Source organism: Lepidochelys olivacea (genome assembly GCF_965140295.1).
Source record: "Lepidochelys olivacea isolate rLepOli2 genome assembly, chromosome: 2".
Lineage (NCBI taxonomy): Eukaryota > Metazoa > Chordata > Testudines > Cheloniidae > Lepidochelys > Lepidochelys olivacea.
In genome coordinates, this window is record NC_140412.1 from 136,868,888 (window position 1) to 136,892,856 (window position 23,969).

At 42.6% G+C, this 23,969-nt stretch overlaps 1 protein-coding gene across 1 annotated transcript in view; it reads left to right on the top strand.

Moving 5' to 3' along the window:
- The first annotated feature begins 17,422 nt into the window (after nt 1–17,422).
- ANKH (ANKH inorganic pyrophosphate transport regulator) overlaps nt 17,423–23,969 on the top strand; it is a 137,973-nt gene continuing 131,426 nt past the window's right edge. The window contains exons 1-2 of the mRNA XM_084619141.1: nt 17,423–17,609; nt 18,039–18,182. Of these exons, the coding sequence (XP_084475267.1) occupies nt 17,601–17,609; nt 18,039–18,182 (153 nt within the window). The 5' untranslated portion in view covers nt 17,423–17,600. The remainder of the gene's footprint in view (nt 17,610–18,038; nt 18,183–23,969) is intronic.

A 23,969-nucleotide genomic window follows, 5' to 3' on the forward strand; every position in this document is an offset into this window, starting at 1 on the left:
TGCAGTACAAGGAAGTCCTTCAGGCTACTGCTCAAGTGGGTCCACAATCCTGGCTCATCTAGACTTAAGGAACTAAACTCAGCAGCAGCTGTTTCTTGCCCCTCCACCACACTCTTCTTTGATCTACACTTTTCTTCAGGAATGTGCATGGTTACATCCATTTGAGAAGGAGATATGGATGCTGCAGTAACTGTCAGGTCACCTGCACACTGACTAACTGGAAGATCAGGCATCTCCTCACCACTCACGTCCTCACTGGGGCCGGAAGGCTCACCATGAACATTTGTGTCTATTTCAGAGTAACAGCCATGTTAGTCTGTATTCGCAAAAAGAAAAGGAATACTTGTGGCACCTTAGAGACTAACCACTTTATTTGAGCATAAGCTTAAATTGGTTAGTCTCTAAGGTGCCACAAGTACTCCTTTTCTATTTGTGTCTATGTATCTCAGGAGAGCTCCTTCCTGCTTATATAGAAAAGCTTCCTTTGCTTTCTTTCTTTTTCTGAATGCTGCCCCAGAAGGGTGTTTTCTTCTTTCACTCATGACTGCTGTTCTGTGCCAGCTATAGCGGCTCTCAACACTCAGTTGAAGGGAACAAATAAGCAGGCTGGTAGCAAGGCCTGAGTGAAGGAAGATATCAGTGTCTTAAGGGCTGAACTGGCTCCTACTACTTCAGTTGACTGCCTGTTCTCCTTAAGTGGGTTCAGGGAAGCTACAGGAAACAGGAAGCTCCCTGAGAAGCTGGTGTTAACCAGTCCAGGCTCCTGGGGGTGCTAGAGAGGTACATAAGAGGCTCCTTCTCCTCCTCTCTCTCCCTGCAGCTCCTGCTGCTTTCTGTTATTCCCTCTCACCTTTTCTCCTGCCTGCCTGATATGTCTCTTGTGCCCTCTTTCCTCCAGCACAGCACTCCACTATCTCTGTGCATCTAGAGCAGACAGAATACGTACGCACCAGCAGCAGACACAATTTTCTACACTCTGCGTCCTAGTAGCGTGCCCTCCCCCCCCCCCGCCACACACCCACAGTCTGGCACTGAGGCGGCCGCCTCAGTTCATCTCATGGTAAGGCCAGCCCTGAAGAGTCAGCGCTAATTTACACTTGTGTACTAGAGAAAGAATTTGCCTCTTGGGAATACATCAATCACATCCTTACCTTTATTTTGCTTTCTGATAACTGTACAGGAACTGTAGTTTACCACTGTTATTTAACTATCCAGAAGGAATTCAATTCAATGATTACATAACGATGAAATCAAGCATTCTACTTTGTTTGCTAACTCTCATCCTCCTGACAAGTCTAGTGGTACATCAAGGCATGGAGTCAGTGAATGACATTCCTAGTTCTGCACCCAAGTCTAGTGGAAGTTGAAAACCCACCACAAAAACTGGATTTGGATATACAGTTTACAATGCCTACCAACCAGAAGACAGATATGAGATCTTATATTCTGTGAAAGGAGGTTTCGTTTTTAGTTTCAATGGATTTGTTCTTGAAAAGGGAATCTTAAGTTTTCAGTCTTATTACAAGCATATTTCTTGGTAGACCAGATAAGTAATTATCTGCTTCTGAAGAACGTAGTTCTGGTTTTGTTAAGAGTGTATCAGAGAAAAACTTGAGCCTGACTCTTCAGTATTTCTTGTACACCCACAACTCCCAATGACTTCAGTGGGAGCTTTGGGTGCACAAGGAATTCAAGATCAGTCACATAAATCTTTGACCAGGCTTCAGAAGGTAAATTGTGCTGATATTCCAAAGTCAGGGAGCAGGAATGTCAAAGGACTACACAAACACAAAATCAAAGCATCATAGTAGTACTATGTTCTTCATAATAATGAAACTACTCTCACCTGAACCATCTTAAGAACCAGAAGCCAGAGATAGATAACGGATATTAGACTACTTTGAGTAACAGGTCACTCTCAGCTACACTGTCAAAAATAACAGCTTCTCAGAGGCTGACATTTACAAGCTTTTGCACAAAGCTCTAATGAAGTGGTTTGTCTGCTATAGTAAATCATCAAATCCAATTAGGCATCAACGTCTATAACTGCAAAATGTTCCTTTGCTTGATTTACTCCCTACTCCCATGCCCATGGAGAATATTATAAGCATGGAAAACCAATGTGGTATAGCAATAAAAGGAAAATCAAACACCCACCATGTACACCCCAACATGTGATGCTCCACAAACACAGAACTGAACAGCAGAGATACTTTAATAGCAGTTACACTAGAACCTCATTAATCTGCTTTTTTTTCCATCTGCACATGTTAATTCAGACACACAAAAATGACTGTTGAGTGGCTGCTTTAAGAAGTGAATGCTCTCTGATAGATACCACACACTATTACAACAATGATTTTCTATGTTAAATACAGGTGATGAATGTGGGGAGTTGGGATACCACCATGTGGTAATGGTCAGCAATTGCTAGCTTCCAGGACAACCACTGTGTTCTTAATTGATGGAGAGATCTGGTAACAGATTGCTGAAGTGAAATTGCATATTACAAAGACTTTATGGTAATACATAATGAGTGGGGATATCTTTCTGTAACAATAAATAATTAAGATTAAATTGTCAAAAATATTAAAGTACAAGTTGTGTTTTTGTGATGCATTCAGTATATTTTTTAAATTTTTCAGTTATTCAGGAACTTGCAATACTTATTAAATATAGAAACCTTGCAACTCTGCAGTGATGAAATGTGAACTACTAAGAGCTCCATGCAAAGCAAGAAGGTCACATGGTCTTAACCTGCAGCTGATATCTGACCCCATTATGTTATGACATCCTCTGGCATCATGGAGCCCTGAGTTAGGAAGCTGCTGCTCCAGCTGGCACCTTGTGTATCAAATAATGCTCAAGACTGACAGTCAAATTCAACACTTGATTAGCTCCACTGAAGTTAGTGGTTTTACCCTATAGATTAATTTGGACCTGAGTGATGAATCACTGAGCTCTGTTTCCTATGGACCTCTTATCCATAGTCATTAGGCTTAGGCATCCATAAGCATGATCAGTGACTCCTCTAATGTGCAATGTAGGGAAATGTCACTGAAGAGTTTAAAATAATAAAATGAGAGCTAAAATTTAAAGAGAAAAAACCAGACATTTTACAGGGTTTGCGGGGAGTTGTTTTTAAGGCTAAATAAAACTTGCTGGTTAACTAATTCAAGGACTAATTCCCATTATTATCTCAATTCTTATCTTCTGTTTCAACATTGTTACAATACCAACACCAATGTTTAAGTTAACCAAGATGAAACAAATAAAACAAATGACTAAATTACTTTAAAATACCACTGTTAAAATAAGGTATTTTGGGATCCAAAAAGATCAAAGTGGAATTGATCCCAAAATCCTAGGATTACAAAATCACGACATGATTGCCTTTCTTAAGTAAGAGTATGATTAGGCTCAGTTTCCAATTACTAAGAGGCAACTCAATTGATAAAGAAGATAGTATGCTTAGATTTTACACAGGTGACATTTCATACATTCACAGCTCATTGGATTAGTATGTTCTAATTTAAAAGCAGGGAATTATTGTAGTATAGTATATGTAGGAGAAGTTGAACAAAACTATTTAACAGGGCCTTGTTCATGAACACTTGTGTGGGAGCTTTGATTGAGGTAGACAAGTTAGAGCTAATCACATCTTGATAAATTAAACAACCAGATTATGATGTTAAATTAAGTCACTTTTGAGGTCCTGACATACTTAATTGTTACCACTAAAGTAAAGTAATCTATTCTGGAAATATCTGTTTCAGTGTGACCTGTGCTAGAGATTGTCCAGTTTCAATTACTTGATTTAAGTTGCGGTGTTTATCTCTTTATTTGAGTACCCGTTTTCCTTTGGGAAAGCTCATTCTCCACACAGGGGAGGTGTGAAAGTTATTCGCATTGGTGGGCAGTCCCAATGTACTCATCTGTGCAGTCCCAATGACTAGGCCAGATTCCAATGGTTCAGCATGCACTATGGCAGTATCCTCAAGAAAAGCTTTTCCCAAGGAAGCCATTCCGTGTACAAGAAGACCAGCTTTCCAAGAAGGAGTAGTTGGAACTGGATGGACTGTGCTTTGTTTCATCTGATTTGATTATTCTCTCCTGATACAGAAACACTCTTCTGATAAACTGACATAAGACCGTGTGTTTCAGTTAATAGATTGCCATCTCAGTTGTGTGCAGGAATTATTTTTCTGACTGTCCCTTGAGGAAAGTGTCACCCCAAACTAGTCGTACAACCTGGATTCTGAAGGGAGTTACCAGATTAGTCAATATTGTGGTAAATATTCTTGGACTGGCTGAAAAAAGAGAAATGAAAGGGATCTCCCAGTAACTGAACTCAAGGTATTTTCCATGTCCCAGTCTGATTGGGATTGGAGTCATGTCATGAAATATCCCAAAGACAGAGGTGTGAGGATTTTTGAGAGGCTCTCCAACCAAAATCTGAGGTATTTTGTGCACTTGAGTACTTTGAAATCCAGCACTGTTCCCAGATCACCCCATTTTTTAGTTCTGAAAGAAATGCTTGGATAAAGAAAGAAAGTAAATGGCTCTCATCTCACAAGAGATGCTGAGTGATAAGGTGGATTTCTGCACACTTCTGGGAATTCCTTGGTCTTAGAGGCCAGAGGAACTGCCATAGTGGATTAGAGAGGAATTGCAAAGAAGCACCTCTGGATATCATTTCTAGCACTAATTTATCTGTACAAGTGGAATCCATTTTGTCAGGGACAACCGAATGGCTGTTCTGACTGGGAACCTGTCTGCCAAAATTCATTTGCCAGTCACTGTGAAATTCAGTTATTGAAGGGCCATGGAACTTAAATTTTAACTTCCCCTTCCCACCTCTTTTTCTAGGAGAACTGACAACCCTAGTCTCTTTCAGTAGCTAGGCTACCATGAAGAATGAAGTGAACTCTTGCATTTGTTTGCTCTGAATTTCTTTTAGGTTGGCACTTAATGTATTTTATGTAGTCAACAAACAGCCTTCACACAGGTCAGTATTAACTTTGGCTGTATTTGAACTGGTGATCTAGAAGCAAAAGGACATGTAGACTATTAAACAGCCTGCTAACCCATCCAATCCCCATATGCAAATATATCTTTTTAAAAAAGGGAATCAATTCATCGTATAGATTAAAAGCTGGTCCATTCAGGGGAGAAATGGGCATTAAGCCATTTTTGAGTTAAAGGCATAGTGAAAAATTGCCAAAAGTAGTCAACTTCTAGGGGAGTTTTGTATTAAATTTATCAAAAATAAATATATAGATTTGTTTGTAACAAGTATCCAAAATATTCACTCCTAGGAGAAGAATGTTCTCCAGCTTTCAACTCAGACTTTTAAACCACCCTTCCCCCCAAGATTATAATCATACAACCTTATCGAAACAATGTCTGAGACCTTGGATAATGACAACATTCACATGCAAATATCCATTTTTTGTTTTGCAGTTGTCGTTGTCCTCTAAACCCGTACAAACAAATTAGATAGACTAGATCCTCTTAGTAAGGGCCAAGTTCTTTTTTCATTTAGGTCCAGCTGCATAACTTGAATAAAGCACAAACATCTAATTGTTCAAGCACAGAAAGGACAGGAATGATCATGTATTTCCCTCTTCTTGATCTGGATAATCCACTTCACTCCCCTGTGCCTCAGTTTCTTGCCTCTGTAAAATGGGGGTAATATTTGCCTCTCTCACAGGAATATTGTGAGGTTTTGTTGACATTTTTAAGGCATTTTGAGATCTATGAATGGAAGGTGCCATAGAAGCACAAATGATCAATGTTTTTATAAAGCAAATGTCTTGTAAAAAGTACACAAATTGTTATTCTGGCACCCTAAAATTCACTTAAACCACTTCTATATTATACAAATGTGGGATACACATTCCAAAAAGGGAAAGAAATTTTTTGTAATAGTTCCCAGTAACTGCAAGAAGCCAAGAGCACATTCTTCTCTTTCTAAAACAAGCAACTTTCATAACATCATGGCATTTTACATGCAACTCTGATTGATACACTGAATTGGTGCTACTATCTGCCCAAGACATCAAAAAGCAGTACTATAACTTTAAATAAAATGCTCACCAGTACTTCCAAGCCCTTGGAATGTTTTAGAAATTCTTTCATAGCAAAGGAATATATTAGAGAAGTTTTTATTTTTAACTATACAACACTAATAAATCATGTTTAGATACCAGAATGTTGTTACCCACTATGAAATATGCCAGCATATTCATTGTTTTATCATACATGCTGTACAACAGTGATGTTCACCAGGGATTGTCTTAATGACATAAATATCATCTCGGTTTGGCAAGCCCAACATGCAGAAGTATGTACATCAAATTTAATGTTAAAGGTAAAATGGAAAGATTCCAGACGATGAGTGGCTGGATTTAAACCTTGTAACATACCCATCATCCATTTCACAATGATTCTTCACTGTTTTGGCTAAGACCCCAGAATCAATAAGGGAAGATACATAATTTCATTTTCCTCTCCTCAAATTGTTGTGAGGCACCTCGTCTTCTAGCGATTTTCACATGCTGCTGCTGCCACCTAGGGTGACCAGATAGCAAGTGTAAAGAATCGGGACAGGGGTCGGGGGGGGGGGGTAATAGGTGCCTATATAAGAAAAAGCCCCCAAAATTGGGACTGTCCCTATAAAATCGGGACATCTGGTCACCTTACTGCCACCACCACTCTGCTATGTGTTCTGACCTCCTGATGCCAGGCCAGCCTGTGCTCTGCTACTCATCAACCCTATTGGTTTCTGCTGCTGTGCTCTCCTACATGCCTGTTACACCCACCCATTAAGGGAGAAACATAGGTTTCCTTATACCAAGGACCAAATGTGGGAAGCAATGTGAGACAAAAACCCAAAAAGCAGGTCCTCAGAATTCTCCATCCAGCTAACTTAGGCCAGGTCTGCACTCCAAAATTTTTGCTACTACAGCTATGTCGGATAGGGGTGTGAAGAGGTATGATTTGTGCCACCACAGTTGTGTCAGCAAAAGTCCTTAGTATAGACACAGTTACAACAGTAAAACTGTGCTCTTGCCAATGTAACTTATTGTGTTCACTGGGTCTGGAACAAGTTATACTGGCAAAAGCACAGTTTTGCTAGTAAAAGCTGTGACTATAGTAGGAGTGCTTTGCAGGCATAGCATACCAGCAAAGCCTTTCAAGTGTAGATCAGGCCTTGCAGTGACCAGGCCTTAGAATTCATTCCTTTAGTGCAATAAACATTTTCTGTAGCCCCACTGGAAGGGGTCCTGCAGCCCTGCCTTACCTCACTGCAGCGGTGTTCCTAACTGGAAGGTCCTATTGAGCCAGAGATTAGCCTGGGAAGTTCATTCACCACATGGGTTTTCACAGTCCCAGCCGTGATAACATTCTACAGGGTTCAGGACAGAGCTGCGTGACATAAACTGACCATGAAGCCCATAAATGAATATTTCTGTATTTGTTTATACACAGTAACAAAAATTAAGATAGGCAAAGAACTCTACACCACAAAAGATGTAGAATGTGTCATACAGTAAGCAGATTCCCCACCAGACACCTCTTACTACTAAGGGGAAAGGATAGTGGTCAGTGTGGGCCCTAAAGAAAGGCAGCAGCAACCAACATGTGCTTCACAGAACCCTCTATTGCCTCTCCAGGACCTCTTCCTCCACTTTTAGGATTGGGACCCAAGAAAGGGCATGAGGTAATACACAAAATATAGTATCTGAAATATATTCCCTCCTCTATTCAGAGGGAACTGCAACCCTTAAGTCAAGCTATATGTATAGTTTCTGAACACTTCTCCCCTTATAGGTTAATTGAAAAGCTTTAACTACAGAAACAGAATGGACTTACTGTGAAGTTTGTAGAAGCTCCTAGGTCAAGGACAACGGGCAAGCCTTGACTGTTCCAGTCACACAGCATTGGCTCAACCACTCCCAGTATGGGACTTGGGACTGAGGCCACTAGGAACTCACTCCAGTCAAAAGGGATGTTAGCATCCCAGCAACAGACACCATCTCTCCCCAACTTCACCCATCAGCTGACGGTGGGGCGGCATTTTGTTATTTTTATTTAATTTGTGTGTATTTAGTGTTCACCGCTGTGGAATTGGTTGGGTCCTCATTTATTTAATGTCCCTGACTTTTTTTGCCTGTTCTCTTTACCATCTTCTAATTTGTCCCTATCCTTTCCAGGAATAAAGTGTTGTTTATTCTTATCTTGTTTGTTCCTGACTCCCTATTCTAATTGTAATGTCCTAAAAGTCATAGGTGTAATTAATTTGTGCACATAGGGTGTAATCCATGAAGCAGTTTAGGCACCTAAACTACAGAATCAATCCCTCTCTCTCTTTCCCAAAACTATTTAAGTATTTATCCTCAGTCATTGCGGGAGAGAGAGATTCTGTCGTCAATAGTTAGGGCACCTGCTTGGAGTCCCCCTTCTCCAGTCACAGCGGAATAACTTCAGCAGGAGAAATTGAGGGAACAACCCCCCATCAGAATATCCCATAGGTCAGGGGTTAGAGCACTCTCCTGGGAGGTGGGCCCCCTGTTCAAATCCTTTCTCCCCCTCGAACAGAAAGAGGGAATTGAACCTGGTTCTCCCACATCCCAGGCAAATACTCCAACCATCTAGTTAAAAGTGATGGGCGGGGGGGGGAGGGGGGGAGGGTAGTGGCACCACCTCCCCCAGCCATATTGTGTGTACTGAGGCAGCCACCTAATCCATTCTCCCAAGAAGTGATTTAGGCACCTAAGCCACCTGATCCCAGGTGAGAGGTTCCCAGTTGTGGATCACAAGCAGTGATAGGTGCCTCCCTACAGCCTTGGCTTAGGTGCCTAGCTCCACAAGAGGGACAGGGCTTAGGACACCCCCCCACCCCCACCATCAGCATCTTCCATTGGCTATTTTCGGTAGCTCCATGCCTAGTATACTGGCTTAATCCACTTCAATGAACCCTTACCTCAGATCCTTGAGTCAGAGCAACCAAACTTGTGGTCAGAAAGACTAGGTCTCTAAAGCCCAGATCTGTGGCCTGTAGGCTTCTCATCTCTTCTCCTTTTCCTGTTTGGATAGCCAAGTCCGAAGGACAGACGCAGGGTGCCACTTGATTGCACTGGTTTGGCTGTGAGCTCCAGATTACCACTTAAAGGGGTAGTATACCCCACCACAAACAAATTCTGCATGAGCTTCTATGCCTTGAGTAGTGTACACAAGCTAGAAGAGGAGTAGAAACAACTCCATACATCCAACAAGCAGAAGAAATTAATGAGGTGAAGAAAAGGAGAAACAAATGTGGACAGAAGAACTTAATTGTTTATTTCATTATTTTATTATAGGAGGCACAGATAGCATTGCCCGTTAAAGTTGCCCAACACTTTACAATATGGGGCATTAATTAAATATTCGGAAATAAATTACAGCTGTAGGGATCCAAAGTCCACTCAAGTCAATAAATACGATCTGTTGAATGACTTTAAAGCCCTGATACTGCAAATGCTTACACATGTGAGCAGTTCTATTATGCTTAATAAAACTACTCGTAAGTTTTTGCAGGATTGAGCGTAACTGTTAGAGCTGGTAGAAGTAATTACTGCACCTCCAGATAACTAACACTAGGAGCTATGATACTAAGTTTTTAAATGCTATAACTTTGGGGTCTTTATTTTTGTGTGCAGGGTATGGGGTATTTGTTTTTCATAGGCAATGAAAGGGCATAATCCTCAAATATTAGTCAACCCAAAAATGTCAAACTGTAAATTTCAACCATGAATTATATATGAAAGGAAATGTAAACAGGTACACCTTTTCTTACCTTTCTGCAACTCAAAAAGAGCACAAAGATTTTTCCTAAAATTTAAAAAATTCCCTCCAGACTGAAACCAAGCAAAGACAGTTTTACCTGGAAAGGAGATTTTTTTCTCTCCAGAAATAAATGCATATGTAAAAATAGGGACTTGTAATCAAAATCCTTATGCAACCTTACTTATACTGTAGGTTTTGCTTTCAGGATCATAAGCCTGTGGAAATACTTCACCTACTGTGGAAATGCAGGCATTTCTGGGGTGAAACATGACTCCAATTAATAACACATAGCATAGCAATGAAACTCCAAAAACAATTTGATATGAGAGAATTAAGTAATGGGTGGTCTCTTTCAGGTAAACTCAGCCTTCTCCTCAAAGGCTGTGAAGCTTCCCTTGGAGGGGGAGGCAGGAGTGAGCAAGGAAAGAGACCTGTTATGTGGATCTTCCGATGATATATTATATCTATATTATATCTATATTAGGGCTATTATTTAATAGCTAGATATTTTTAATAGCTAGATATTTAAAAATATATATCTATATTAGGGCTGTCAAGCAATTACAAAAATTAATTGTGATTAATTGCATGATTAAAAATATTAATCGCAATTAAATTCAATTTTTATATATTAATTTCAATTACCACACAGAATACAAAAGTGTACAGTGCTCACCTTATATTTATTTTTATTACAAATATTTGCACTGTAAAAAACAAAAAAATTGTATTTTTCGATTCACCTCATACAAGTACTATAGTGCAGTCTCTTTATCATGAAAGTTGAACTTTAAAATGTAGAATTATGTACAAAAAAAACTTCATTCAAAAATAAAACTATATAAAACTTTACGGCCTACAAGTCCACTCAGTCCTACTTCTTGGTCAGCCAATCGCTCAGACAAACAAGGTTGGTTACAATTTGTAGGCGATAATGCTGCCTGCTTCTCATTTACAATGTTACCTGAAAGTGAGAACAGGCATTCAAATGGCACTGTTGTAGCTGGCATTGCAAGAGATTTACGTGCCAGATGTGCTAAAGACTCATATGTCCCTTCATTCTTCAACCACCATTCCAGAGGACATGCTGCCATGCTGATGATTGGTTCTGCTTGATAACGATCCAAAGCAGTGCAGATTGATGCATGTTTATTTTCATCATCTGAGTCTGATGCCACTAGCAGAAGGTTGATTTTCTGTTTTGGTGGTTTAGGTTCTGTAGTTTCTGCATCAGCGTGTTGCTCTTTTAAGACTTCTAAAAGCATGCTCTACACCTCGTCCCTCTCAGATTTTGGATGGCACTTCAGATCCTTAAACCTTGGGTCGAGTGTTGTAGCTATTTTTAGAAATCTCACTTCGGTACCTTTGTGTTTTGTCAAAACTGCTGTGAAAGTGTTCTTAAAACGAACACGTGCTGGATCATCATCCAAGACTGCTATAACATGAAATATATGGCATAATGTGGGTAAAACAGAGCAGGAGACGTACAATTCTCCCCCCAAGGAGGACAGTCACAAATTTAATTGACCATCATCAGCATGGAAGCATGTCCTCTGGAATAGTGGCCGAAGCATGGAAGGGGCATAAGAATGTTTAGCATATCTGGCCTGTAAATACCTTTCAACGCCAGCTAGAAAAGTGCCATGTGAACGCCTGTTCTCACTTTCAGTTGACATTGGAAATAAGAAGCAAGCAGCAGTATCTCCCGTCAATGTAAACAAACTTGTTTGTCTTAATGATTGGCAGAAGAAGAAGTAGGCCTGAGTGGACTTGTAGGCTTTAAAGTTTTACACTGTTTTGTTTTGAGTGCAGTTATGTAACCAAAAAAATCTGCATTTGTAAGTTACACTTTCACAATAAAGAGATTGCACTTCAGTACTTGTATGAGGTGAATTGAAAAATACTATTTCTTTTGTTTATCATTTTTACGGTGCATATATTTGTAAACAAAAATAATAATATAAAGTGAGCACTGTTAACTTTGTATTCTGTGGTGTAATTGAAATCAATATTGAAAATGTAGAAAAATATCCAAAAACATTTAACAAATTCCAATTGGTATTCTATTGTTATAAGTGTGATTAATTTTTTTAATTGCAATTAATTTTTTGAGTTAATCGCATGAGTTAACTGCAATTAATTGACAGCCCTACTCGAAATACCTATATCTATATCTATCTATACATACACACGCACATATACCCTTCTTTAGAGGACCTGCACAATGACCCACAGAGGCCACTACAATATTTGGGCAGGATTTGTCTCCACATCTTCACTCAATCCACAGCCAGGGGAGAAGGAAAAGGTTTCCCCTCTCTGTACATCTTCCCAGTGGAATTTGCCTTGTGGTTAGCACCTCAGTCAGAATAGTACCATTTTCATTACTTGGCACTATATAGGTGTCAGAATGTGGTGGTGTAAATTCAAGGGCATATTTATGTCTCTACCCCAGCTCCTGCTTTTGCACTTGTTTCTTCTCATCCTCTCTTGCTTCAGACCTCAATGTTGTGAAGGCCAAGACTATAACAGGGTTAAAAAAAGAGCTAGATAAATTCATGGAGGATAGATCCATCAATGGCTATTAGCCAGGATGTGCAGGGGTGGTGTCCCTAGCCTCTATTTGCCAGAAGCTGCGAATGGGCGACAGGGAATGGAGCACTTGATGATTACCTGTTCTGTTCATTCCCTCTGGGGCACCTGGCATTGGCCACTGCCGGAAGGCAGGATACTGGGCTAAGATGGAGCTTTGGTCTGACTCAGTATGGCCGTTCTTATGTTCTCTCCTGCTTTACCCCCATTACTTCAGCTCCCCCCTACCATACTGTGACATTGGAACCTGCCTGCAGGGGATGCAGTACCTTTATGGTTTTCCCACACCACGTCTTCCACCTCTAAGTCCTTGCCCACTGCCCCACCCCTAAATCCATCTTCCATTTGAATCCCTCTTCTTTCATTTCCTTTTAACCATCAACTCCTTTCTACATTTCCTCAGCTTGATCACACATCTTAATTTCCATTGCTGCTTGACACTGAGAGCTGTCAGTATTTCTACAGGAAGTGGTATGGGAGAACCCCAAAGTAAGAGGATTCACACAATCTCTAAAAGTTTTTGAAAGTTCTTGTGAGTAGCAAAACATTTTAAAAGGTTTTGCTACATTCCTCCCTCCATCCCTCCCAAAAGAACAAAATCTTAGTTTTACAAGGATCTGGATTCTGAAAATCACAAGAGGTTCTAAACGCTATTAGATGATGAGGGTATATCTTCACTGCGAAGAAAATCCCATGGCACAAAGTCTGACAGCCTGGGTCAATTCACTTGGCCTTGTGGGGCTCGGACTGTGGGGCTAAAAGAAATGGTTACTTGCTGTAACTGTGGTTCTTCAAGATGTGATGGAGACGTGTATCCACTTAGGTGTGTGTGCACCTAGCGTGCCAGAGAATTTTGCCTAGTAGTACCCATAGAGGGGTGGTGCTCATGCCTCATGGCCCTAGCCCCTCCCCTGGCTATAGGAAGTGGCGCCTCATATATCCCCCAGCCCTCAGGTCCTTCACACCGAACGCTGAGAGATGAAACTGCAATGCAGAAAGGATGAAGGGTGGCTGGTGGAATACATGTCTTTTTCACATCTCAAAGAACCACAGTACAATGAGTAACTGTTTCTTCTCTGAGTAGATGCAGCTGTGTATTCAACTTAGGTGACTCACAAGCAGTGTGGCTTAGGAAAGAATACAGGTAAGTATACCATCTGGCTTAAATGAAACTGAGAAACCACTTTAGACAAAAATGTGGGGTGTGGTAATAAAGTCACCTTGTTTTTGGAGAATTGTGTATAAGGAGGCCCTGCCATCAGAGCCTGCAACTCACACTCTCCTTGTGGATGTTATCACTACCAGAAACGCAGTTTTCTGACACAAGAGTAGAAAGGTGCTCAAATGGAGATCCCATCCCAGCTGCTAGGACCATGCTAAGGTTCCACAGAGGAACTGGCTCTCAGACCAGAGGATGTAGACAAAGAAACCCTTTTAAGAATTTTGCCACCGTGGGTTTGGAGAAGACTGACCTTCTCTGAATAGGGAGATGAAATGCCGATATCGCTGCCAGATGTACTTTCAGTGAACTAAGAACAACTCCCAACAACTAAGGTTGCAGCAGGTATTCCAAGATGTCCTGGATGGAAGCCAGCATTGGTTGAATTCCACAAGCCAGTGACCACGTGGGTTGCTTTAGAGACCTTGAAGTAGTGCAGAGTCTCATCTGTTTTATCCTGAAACGGCACCTGGCCATCACAGGGCAGATCCTCAATGGACTACTGGATATCAGGAGCAATGCCTGAATTCTGCAGCCAGGAGGACCTCCTCATGGTCACTGTGGAGGCCATCACTCTGGCTGAAGTATCCAAGATATCCAGCGGGGACTGTAAAGAAGTTTTAGCCACCAAGCAGCAAATGTCTGAAATTCCTCTCTCGAGGTCACAGCAGCTGGTCTGTGAATTTAGACATAGACGTCCAGTTGACAAAGTCATACTTGGACAGCAGTGTCTGCTCATTAGTAATTTGTTTTTGCTAGGAAGAAGAAGTGTAAATCTTCCTACCCATCAGGTACATTCACTTAGAGTCCTTCGCCTTGGGACTGGACTTACACCTGCCCTGTAGGGCTCTATCATTCACCACAGTTACTGCCAAGGAATTTGAAGACAGATGGGAACAAAACCCCTCAAATCCCTGCATGGGAACAAAGCAGCACTTTTCTATGCGCTTAGCTGCAGGTGCTATCAAAGGCGGTATGCTCCAGAGGACCTTAGCAGGCTCAAAGTGTGCATCATTAATAGGGAGGGCGACTCTCACAGGGGCTGATGGTTAAGAGTATCCACTAACCTGTGAGTGTTCTCCTGCAGAAACTCTGCTTGAATACCCAGCAAACCAGCCAGGCACCACAACAGGTCCTGGTATGGCTTGAAATCCTCCGATACCAAAGGAAAGCAAGAGCCCGACACCGCGGAATCATCTGGGGACAAGGATGAGGCAGTTAACTGTGCCAGAGCCAGATGCTGCTTGAGGCCCCTGGGGGCCAGAACCGGAGTCAACTCTATAGGTCTCTGACCTGTCTGGATAGTGCTGGGAAGAGGTTGGTGGGACCTGCTTCATCCCACATACCTGCATTCAACCCGTGCTGATTCATGCTCCTTTTGAAAAAGGAAGACAAGTCCCCATGGGACCTGGAGCAGTCTCGGTTAGTTTTACATGACCTTTTCCTAGGCACACTCAACAGGAAATTACTCCTCTGTGGAGAGGCAACACAGCAGGCTAGCCCCGGGGTTGGGGGAGGCCCTCCAAGTTGCTGCTTGGCTTGTACTGAGCGTGCTCAATAACATCTGCTGAAGCCACTGCCTTCCTCTGCCCCCCATTATTGGCAGGTACGGGGTGTCTTTGCCTCCGTCTCTTCAAAGAGGCACCAGCTCCAGCACGTGAAGCGGCAGCACGCTTAGTACCAGAGGATGATCTGCCATCTGACGAGGGCCTCAGTGCTGAAGCAGGCAGCATGGCCTGTTCAAGCAGGTGCTGTTTCAGATGAAGACCCCTCACCACCTGAGTCCATTCCATGAATGATCTGCACCTCAAACACTGCTCCATGATGGCGGCTTCACCTAGAGCAGCAAGCACAGCACATGGGGATTGTTATTGGTGATTCCCCCCGTCCACGACGGACAATGTTTAAACCCTGGTGAGGGAACACAAGCTGCAACTAACACTAAATCCTACTAACTCTGTACTAGTGGTACTAATAAACTATATACAACTCAAAAAAAGTCACTGAATAAAGGATTATGAGGTGGAAAACTACACAGAGCTGCAACTCCAGTCATGGGAGGTAAGAAGGAACTGAGGGAGGTCAGGGTCGAGCTGCTTCATTAGCCAAGGGAGGGGCTACAGCCATGAGATGGGAGCACCGCCCCGCCATGGGTACTGCTAGGCAAAATTCTGCAATTCCAGAGCATGCACACATGTACTTGAAGAAGATATAGCAATGTATACATTCTCAGAGGCTGGAGCTCAGACTCTGAGATCCTTCCCCAGTCACTGGCTTTCAGAAACTGGGCTCCAGCCCAAGACCAAATATTTACACTGCTATTTTTAGCTCTACAGCCTGCTCCATGAGCCCAATGCAACTGACCTGGGCTCTGAGATGTGGTACCATGGGTTTTTACTTTGTAGTGTAGACATACCCTGGTTCTTCCACCTCTAGGGTAACACCCTCAATAGAAATTGGAAAGTCCAAGTGTCTTACATATATCAATTAAAAATTGAGAATTAAGTCCTGCTTTTCTCAGTGGTTAACTGCATTAGTCTTTATCTTCTAGAAACGAGCCAGGGTCCAACAGTGCTTCCAGTGAACAGATATTCCATTGCTTTCCATGTGAGCAGGCTTGGTCCTTCAGACTACAAGCAAATGGCACATTTTATTGTTCAGAAATTAAACTGACTTTGAAATATTAACACATCTTGGTCTCCATTTATTTATTATTTTATGTGGTTTATCAGAACAAAAACTCTGGGTCAGGCATTTCCTGACCCGTAATGACTAGCGAGATTAAGGACCGCCCCATTCACTACTTTGCCTCAGTTCTGTAAATCCTCCAGCCAGTCATTAACAGACAGGACGTGCCTTCTCCATCAGGCACTGCTTACATTCTACAGTATTCTACAATAATGGTCAAACGCACACGGTGAAGGCCTTATTAACATGCAATGCAAGTTTGGGATCCCACTTTTGAGAGGGGCCTGTGTAGACACGCAGCTTGCAGGCCAGCTCACTCTTCGACACTTTTACAGTGGAACAAGAGAGGGAGGCGAGTGGGCAACTCACAGATGAAGTCCTGCTCCAAGCACTGTAAAGCTCCACTTTTGCCTGAGACGTCACAAATCCTAAAACTAGCCCTGGGGTGGGGGAGAAGTTTACAGACTAGTGTTGGTACAATGCATGGAGCAACAGAATACTGTACACTTCTGCTGACTGTAACTCCATTATGTGGCAGTGCCCTGGAGCACAGCAGAGGGCTTTAACAGATGCCTGCTAGATGCAGACATGTATGTACACACAGAGATGCAGATATTGTACATGCACAATCACCAGGGTTACATACCCATGCATGTACACAAGCTGTGGCAATGTGCACACCCCCAAAACCACAGCTACTGTACACAAACCGACACCTGCCCGGTACATACCATGTGCTCTGTGCTGTGAGCCTGTGTGTGGAAAGTATGTTTTGTGTATGTGTATCATGCCTATGTCCAGTGTGTATGTGCATACGTACAGCGTATGGAGGAGACTGCACACTTACTTACACACACACAGTCACTTGTACAGCCACACTCGCTGGGCACCTACGCTTGTTTACAGTCCCGCTGGGCAGGCACCGGCGGCCCCTCTCCCTCTCCCTCTCCCTCTCCAGGGCGGGCTGCAGCAGCTAGAGGTGCTGCTGTGCCCGGCGGCCGGCGTTAGGAGGAGCAGCGAGATGCCGCCCTCTCCCCTCCTCTCCTGAAATGAGGCCGGGTGTGTGTCAAAACCCACGTGTTCGGCGAGGCAGACGCCGAGAGACGAGACGTAGCTGGGCCGGGGCGCAGCGTCTCCCGCCTCAGCCCGCTTTCTGCACCACCGAGGCGGCCGCCAAGGAGCCCCAGCCGCCCTCCTGCGTCCCTCTCCTCCCACAGCCTGGGGAAGGAGGCGGCGGCGGCGGCGAGACAGCCCGGCTCATCCTGCCCCCATGCCGGTGGTTGGTTTGTTTTTGTTCCCACCCCTGCTCCCATCCCCCTGCTGCCGGCTAGGCTAAGCCAGGGTACCTACCTCATTTTTGTGTGGGTGCCCTAGCTCCCATAATGGAAAACCCGCCCGCGGAAATTTCGGGTGGTGGTGGTGGTGGTGTCCCTCCTCTTTCCCCCCCCGGCAGCGGCAGCGGCAGCAGCAGCAGGTCGTTGTTGTGTGGGAGGAGGGCAGCAGGGATGGACTTCATCTTTTGGATCTCTCGCTAAGACAGCGACGCACCGCGCAGAGCGAGCGGCGGCGGAGGAGAGGAGAGAGCGCTTTGCTGCTGCTGCTCGCCCTACGTGCAGCGCCTCCCCCAGCCAAGCCAGAAGCTTGATTTTTAGGGGGCCTTTCTTTTCTCTCTCCTTTTCCTTCTTTCCCCATTCCTCCCCCCTTGCAGTGTCCCTGCTACGGCAGATGTGTTTGGGGTCCTCGCACAGCTGGGACTATGGTGAAATTTCCAGCGCTCGCCAACTACTGGCCCCTGATCCGATTCTTGGTCCCTTTGGGCATCACCAATATAGCCATCGACTTCGGGGAGCAGGTAACTCGCCGGACGCCTTTTACCTTTTCTAGACATAGCCAAATGCAGCCATCCATCGCTGGGGCTAAGGGATAAATTACTGTGCAAGATGCTGCTTTGCAAATGTGCCTTGTTAGGATCCCTATTGCTGACTGTTGACAAAACACCCTCTGTATTTATTAGTCTCTTCCCTGGGAGCCTAGGGTCGCTGATGGCAATGTACAGATAGGCTGTATTTGATTGGCAAATGTGGACTTTTCTCTGCCAGAACATCCATAGGAGACTAAAATAGGGTGCACTGTGATCTATAGGTATCCCGAGAGGAATTTGCAGATAGCCGTTTGCAGAAAACAAACAACATTGCAGCTGCTTTGCCCAGTGCATCACAAAATTTTGCCTGAGTGCAGAATATCGATTGTCTCATTTATTTGGGGGTGTGGACTCTCTCTGTTTCTTTTTCATCTCATGGTTGCTTTTGGGTTTGAAGCCTCCCTGCTGTGGTTGTGTTTTGGAAAGATCTGTTTACTGCTTCTTTATTATTCATCAGACTTTTTTCTGCTTTCCATCATTAATGTTAAAACATGATCTGTTTTGAACTCTAGTTTGATGCATGTAGAAGGACATCTTTTTAGTGCACTCAAGGATTATGTAATTTGGGATTACATAAAGCATTTGTCTATATTTTAATTTAAAACTACTTTTCCAAAAACCCCACTGTACAGTATTTTTGCTTAATTTGTGGGAGAAAAGGGACTTTTAAAAATCCCCTATTGCAAAACATGTAGCAGGTTGGGCTGATGATTGAGAATATTTAAAGAGACATTGATCATGGTTATAGAAATATACTAGAGAGATACTGCTAATTCCTGCTTGTTTGGGGCTTTGCTGGGGTGCAGTTATAACTATTGATTTTGTGGTGGTGTGAAGGGGCCTAATTCCCTCCCCCTCATACAGCCTGCTTTATCTTGTTCTTTTACCTCTCTCCATGTGGCGTCATTGAAAAGCTGGTGCTACTGCAACCTCTTCAGCAGCCAGTGAACCATTTGTAAGCAGTAGTCCCTGCCACCTTATCAGTGAAGCACTGTGTTTAGGAAACTCTTACAAGATGCTGTGTAATGATATTGACAAAGGATGGATTAAATCAGTGGGGGAAAAAACAAACAAAAAATAGGGTAGCATTCTCTGCGTTAGTATAGACCTAGTATAGACCGCAAGAGAGAATCTCTGAAATGTGAAGTGCTAAGCATTTAATTGATAACAGCTTACTGAGCTGACTTTCTAACTCTATTTACCTTGAATACTCTTTGTATTGCTTTCTTTGTCATTTTTAATTCACAAATTCAGATGCCATGGTATGAGAACCTGAGAAGAGTAGCATAGAGAGCACTGGAATCTATTGCTAACAAACTTTGAAATGAATTAAGTCAATTGTGAACAAGTGTGCCCACTTCATCCTAATTAAAGTTCCTCAGTATTGTTGATTTAAAGCTCTTCTTTGCCTTGGACACCATCTAAAATAAGGCTCACTGTATTTCCTCATTTTTTAATCACAGCCTATTTACTTGGCACAGTTTGCTGTGCTAGAAACATAACCACAAGTGTGTGGAAGCCCCATGCAACAAGTGCACTAGCTGAATGCCCCCTAACAACTTCCATCCTTGTGATAAGTTACTATTCTGTCAACAGACAATCTGGTTCCTTTTAGGCAATTCTTATACATAAAATCAGCATATGCACCTACTCCTGCATTCCTTACTCAGGCAAAGATATATTATATTATATTCAATATATTAGTGAATTTGCCTGTGTAAAAAGTGCAAGATTGGGCACAATTCTATTACAGTGGAAAATAGATATAAGAATTAACTATTTGCCAAGCGGCAAAGAGTCCTGTAGCACCTTACATCCATCGGACGTATTGATTGGAGCATAAGCTTTCGTAGGTAAATACCCACTTCACCCATGAAAGCTTATGCTCCAATACGTCTGTTAGTCTCTAAGGTGCCACAGGACTCTTTGCTGCTTTTACAGATCCAGACTAACGTGGCTACCCCTCTGATATTTGCCAAGATATTTCATTCTTACTCTTGTTTGTTTTTCTTCTACTTTTAAAAAAAATCTTTATTCTAAATATAAGCAATAAAAGATATTCAAAATATTTTGATATATACAATTTGTTCTTGTCTCACACAAGGGCAACTTACTCTACCAATCAGTTTTTCCATAAATCCCACTCTCTGCCTCCTGACATAAAAGAGAAAACCGGATAGAAGAAAATGAAGAAAAATGTGATTCAGAGGTACAAATACACAATTTGCCTTATACAAGTAGGGTGTGATTCATAGTCCATGCCAATCAGAAGAAAGCCTTGCATTGATTTCAGCGCTCTTTAGATCAGATCAGAACTTTCAACATTAATAAGTAAATCACAGAAGAGCTCCTTGAATGTTGAGTGTTCAGTACACTCTTGCCACCAACATCCCAAACCCCACTTACGCTGGGAAAATGAGTATTTGGAAAATACACGTTAAAAATTATTTATGCAGCTTTTTTAAATGGTGCTGAAAATGGTGGTCTCACTGCCGTGGACAGGGTCGATCAAGTTCAACTCCCTTTGCAGCTAGATACCTGGTAGAATGTGCTTTTGGACACCATCACAGCATGGGATGCCCTTCCAGGGAGTTGGGCTAATCAGCTGCTTCCCAGCTGGTGGGACAGAAGGCCAACAAGCTGCTCACTTAAAGGGGGATTGCTGCAGGGAGCAGAGAGGTTCCTACAGGAGAGTGTGGATCAGGAAAAGGATGAGGAAAGGGTGGAAGACTTGGCTGGGGATACCTCCTGAGTGATGTCTTCAGTGATGATTAACTGCATTTTAACAATAAGTGCATCGCTGATGAAAAAGGAATGAAATACTGACACTTGTGGGAGCTTCATTAATATACTGGCTGGTGAGTTGGTTTATCCCCTCACATGAGAGTGGGGAAACTGAGGCAGAAATGATGATTTTATTCTTTTGTTGGTAATTCTTATGCCCGAGCTTGTCCTATTTTTGATATGTTGTGTCTGCATTTTTGCCCCAATGGATGCTACATGATTATCAGGCTAGTATTGTTGAGCAAAAATAGGCTTTCCAGAAGATAAAGATTTGATGAGCCAGTCGTCTGATCACTCCCTGCTGTGGTAATAATTTTAATAATAGGGCAAAATAAGAATAATTGCATACATAATAAAGGGTGTGCCAAGGGACAGCTCAGAAAAAGCTACAGTACTTCCCCTTCTGCACTTATGCTTAAGAGAAGACTGCTAATATAAATCAGTCAAATTAGCATGAAGGGAAGTTATTCCCTATGGCTAATAATCTCTAAAAGAGGCACAGAAGAATTTGTAGGTCAGATATAAAATTACTGTATAAAAATTAGCCTAGTAATATACATTGGCTGAACAGATTGAGCAGTCATTGAAAGAATACTGTAGATCATAAGACTTTTGATACAGCTTCTCCATCTGTTGTTTCCATGAGTAGAAATATTATTTGGGAGCACAGCTTTCAAAGCAGAGCCCTTTCAATAAAATGTAATGCCAGTTTTGTGCAATGTGAGGCAAGTGACTAGTTCTAAACTCTTTTTTTGCTTAACAGAATTTTGTGGGATTTGAGATATTTTTATCATGTGGCTAAGTACAGGGAGGATTATACAGCTAAGAAGCTGCCACATCTTTTGTTTGTCCTCTGCTGTCACTAGATAATTATTTGGCAGGTGATTTAGGAGGGGACTAAAGAACTTTGAGAATTGTACATTGTGGAAAATTAACAATAAGGGGTATTAAGTATTTTCATAAGACTCAATGATTATGGGTGTACTATATGAACAGTATATTTTTAATTATAATTCTGTATTGTGTTTAGGATGTAAAAACATGTTACAGTAATATCAGAGAGAACTAATCAACTCACCCCTTATAGTCTGTTCCAGAACCCATTAACCCCTATGAAGATATTTTCATTGACCTTAAGGACCTGATCCAGCATTCTTTAGATTTCAATCACAGTCTTGTCCCAAAAAGCAATCAGCTAATCTCATCTCAGTTTTGCCTACATCTGAGAAAAGTTTATATCTGAATTTTGTTTATACTAAACTGTAATATTGCAGTATGAATACAGAATGACTGAAGTGGAGAGAGGGGGAAATCACAATAATAGCTCTAACCCCTTTATTCCTACTTGCTCTGTTTTTATGCTGATTTAAATGTACTTAAAGAAAGCATAACATAAATGTTTCATTATGTTGAATAAGGTTTTGGGGGGCTTTTAAGAATGGATCCCAACAAATTTTGAACTCCCTCATTTTCTGCATCATGTATTATACCACTACATTTTGATGTAATAACACCATTATTATCACTTTTCATCCAGGGAGCTTCAAAGCACATCACATAGATAAGCATCATTATACTCATTTTACAAATGGAAGTGTTGCTAACTCATGATTTTTATCATGAGTATCACGATATTTGGTGTTTTATTTAAGGGCCCGGGTACTGGAGATCAGTGATTACCTGAAAATACCAGCGTCTGTTTGCTTTTTAAGTTTGTATTTCTTGTGGTTGCAGGAAAAAACCTTCAAAGGACACAAAAAACAGAAGGCAATCTCCCTCCCCCCCCCCCCCCCCCAAGTATCATGATTTGTAAGCCACTTTTTTGGGACCTGACTGATTTCTTTGAACATTTCAGGGTTGGCAATACTGGGGAAAATGAAGTACAGATGGGGTAATGTATTTGCTCAGGAAGCCATTGGCAGAGCTAGGAATAGAATGTGGGTCTGACTTGTTGGTCAGCACTTTGCACTCTAAACCGCCTCTGAGGCGGCATTGACTATTGCAGTATTTTGGAAGTGTGTTCCCTGGTTGCCAACACCAGTTATCAATGTTGGGATTCCCTACTGTTGTCACGTTAGCACTGGTGTTAACTAACTTTGAGTCATAGAGTGCAAGACCGGAAAGGACCATTAGATCATCTTGTAGTCTGACCTGCTGTGTATCACAGGCCTCCAATATCGCTCAGCGCCTGCACATTAAAGCCAACAACCAAAAGGAGACTAGACCAGTGGTTCTCAAAGCTGGCCCGCCGCTTGTCTAGGGAAAGCACCTGGCGGGCCGGACCGGTTTGTTTACCTGCCGCGTCCGCAGGTTTGGCCGATCACAGTTCCAACTGGCCGCGGTTCGCTGCTCCAGACCAATGGGGGCTGCGGGAAGGGCGGCCAGCACTTTCCTTGGCCCGCGCCGTTTCCTGCAGCCCCCATTGGCCTGGAGCAGCGAACCGCGGCCAGTGGGAGCCGTGATTGGCCAAACCTGCGGACGCGGCAGGTAAACAAACCGGTCTGGCCCGCCAGGGGCTTTCCCTGAACAAGCGGTGGACCGGCTTTGAGAACCACTGGTCTAGACTGTGATGTGCCACAGGCAGAGAATAAAAGGAACCAGGTGCACCAGTACTCAAGGCCCCTGCAGTGGCCTTATTTGCTACAAGTAAGGGTGTATGACACTGTTTTGAAAATGGTATCAGCAGCCAGTGCTACAGTAGGTCTCCCAATAATCAGCTGAAGCAATGTTATCAACCATGTTTGTTTTATTTTCAACTGTCCGTAGGATAAACATGGCCTGTGAGATCCATTACCAGCAATTCATTGGCAGTACACATATACACACGTGCGCACACATGCATGTGTTATGTTCAGTGGCATCTAGGCATTAGGCAAATTGAAACGAGGCAATGAAGGAGTCAAACTACTACTCTCTCATTGACTCTTTATTGTG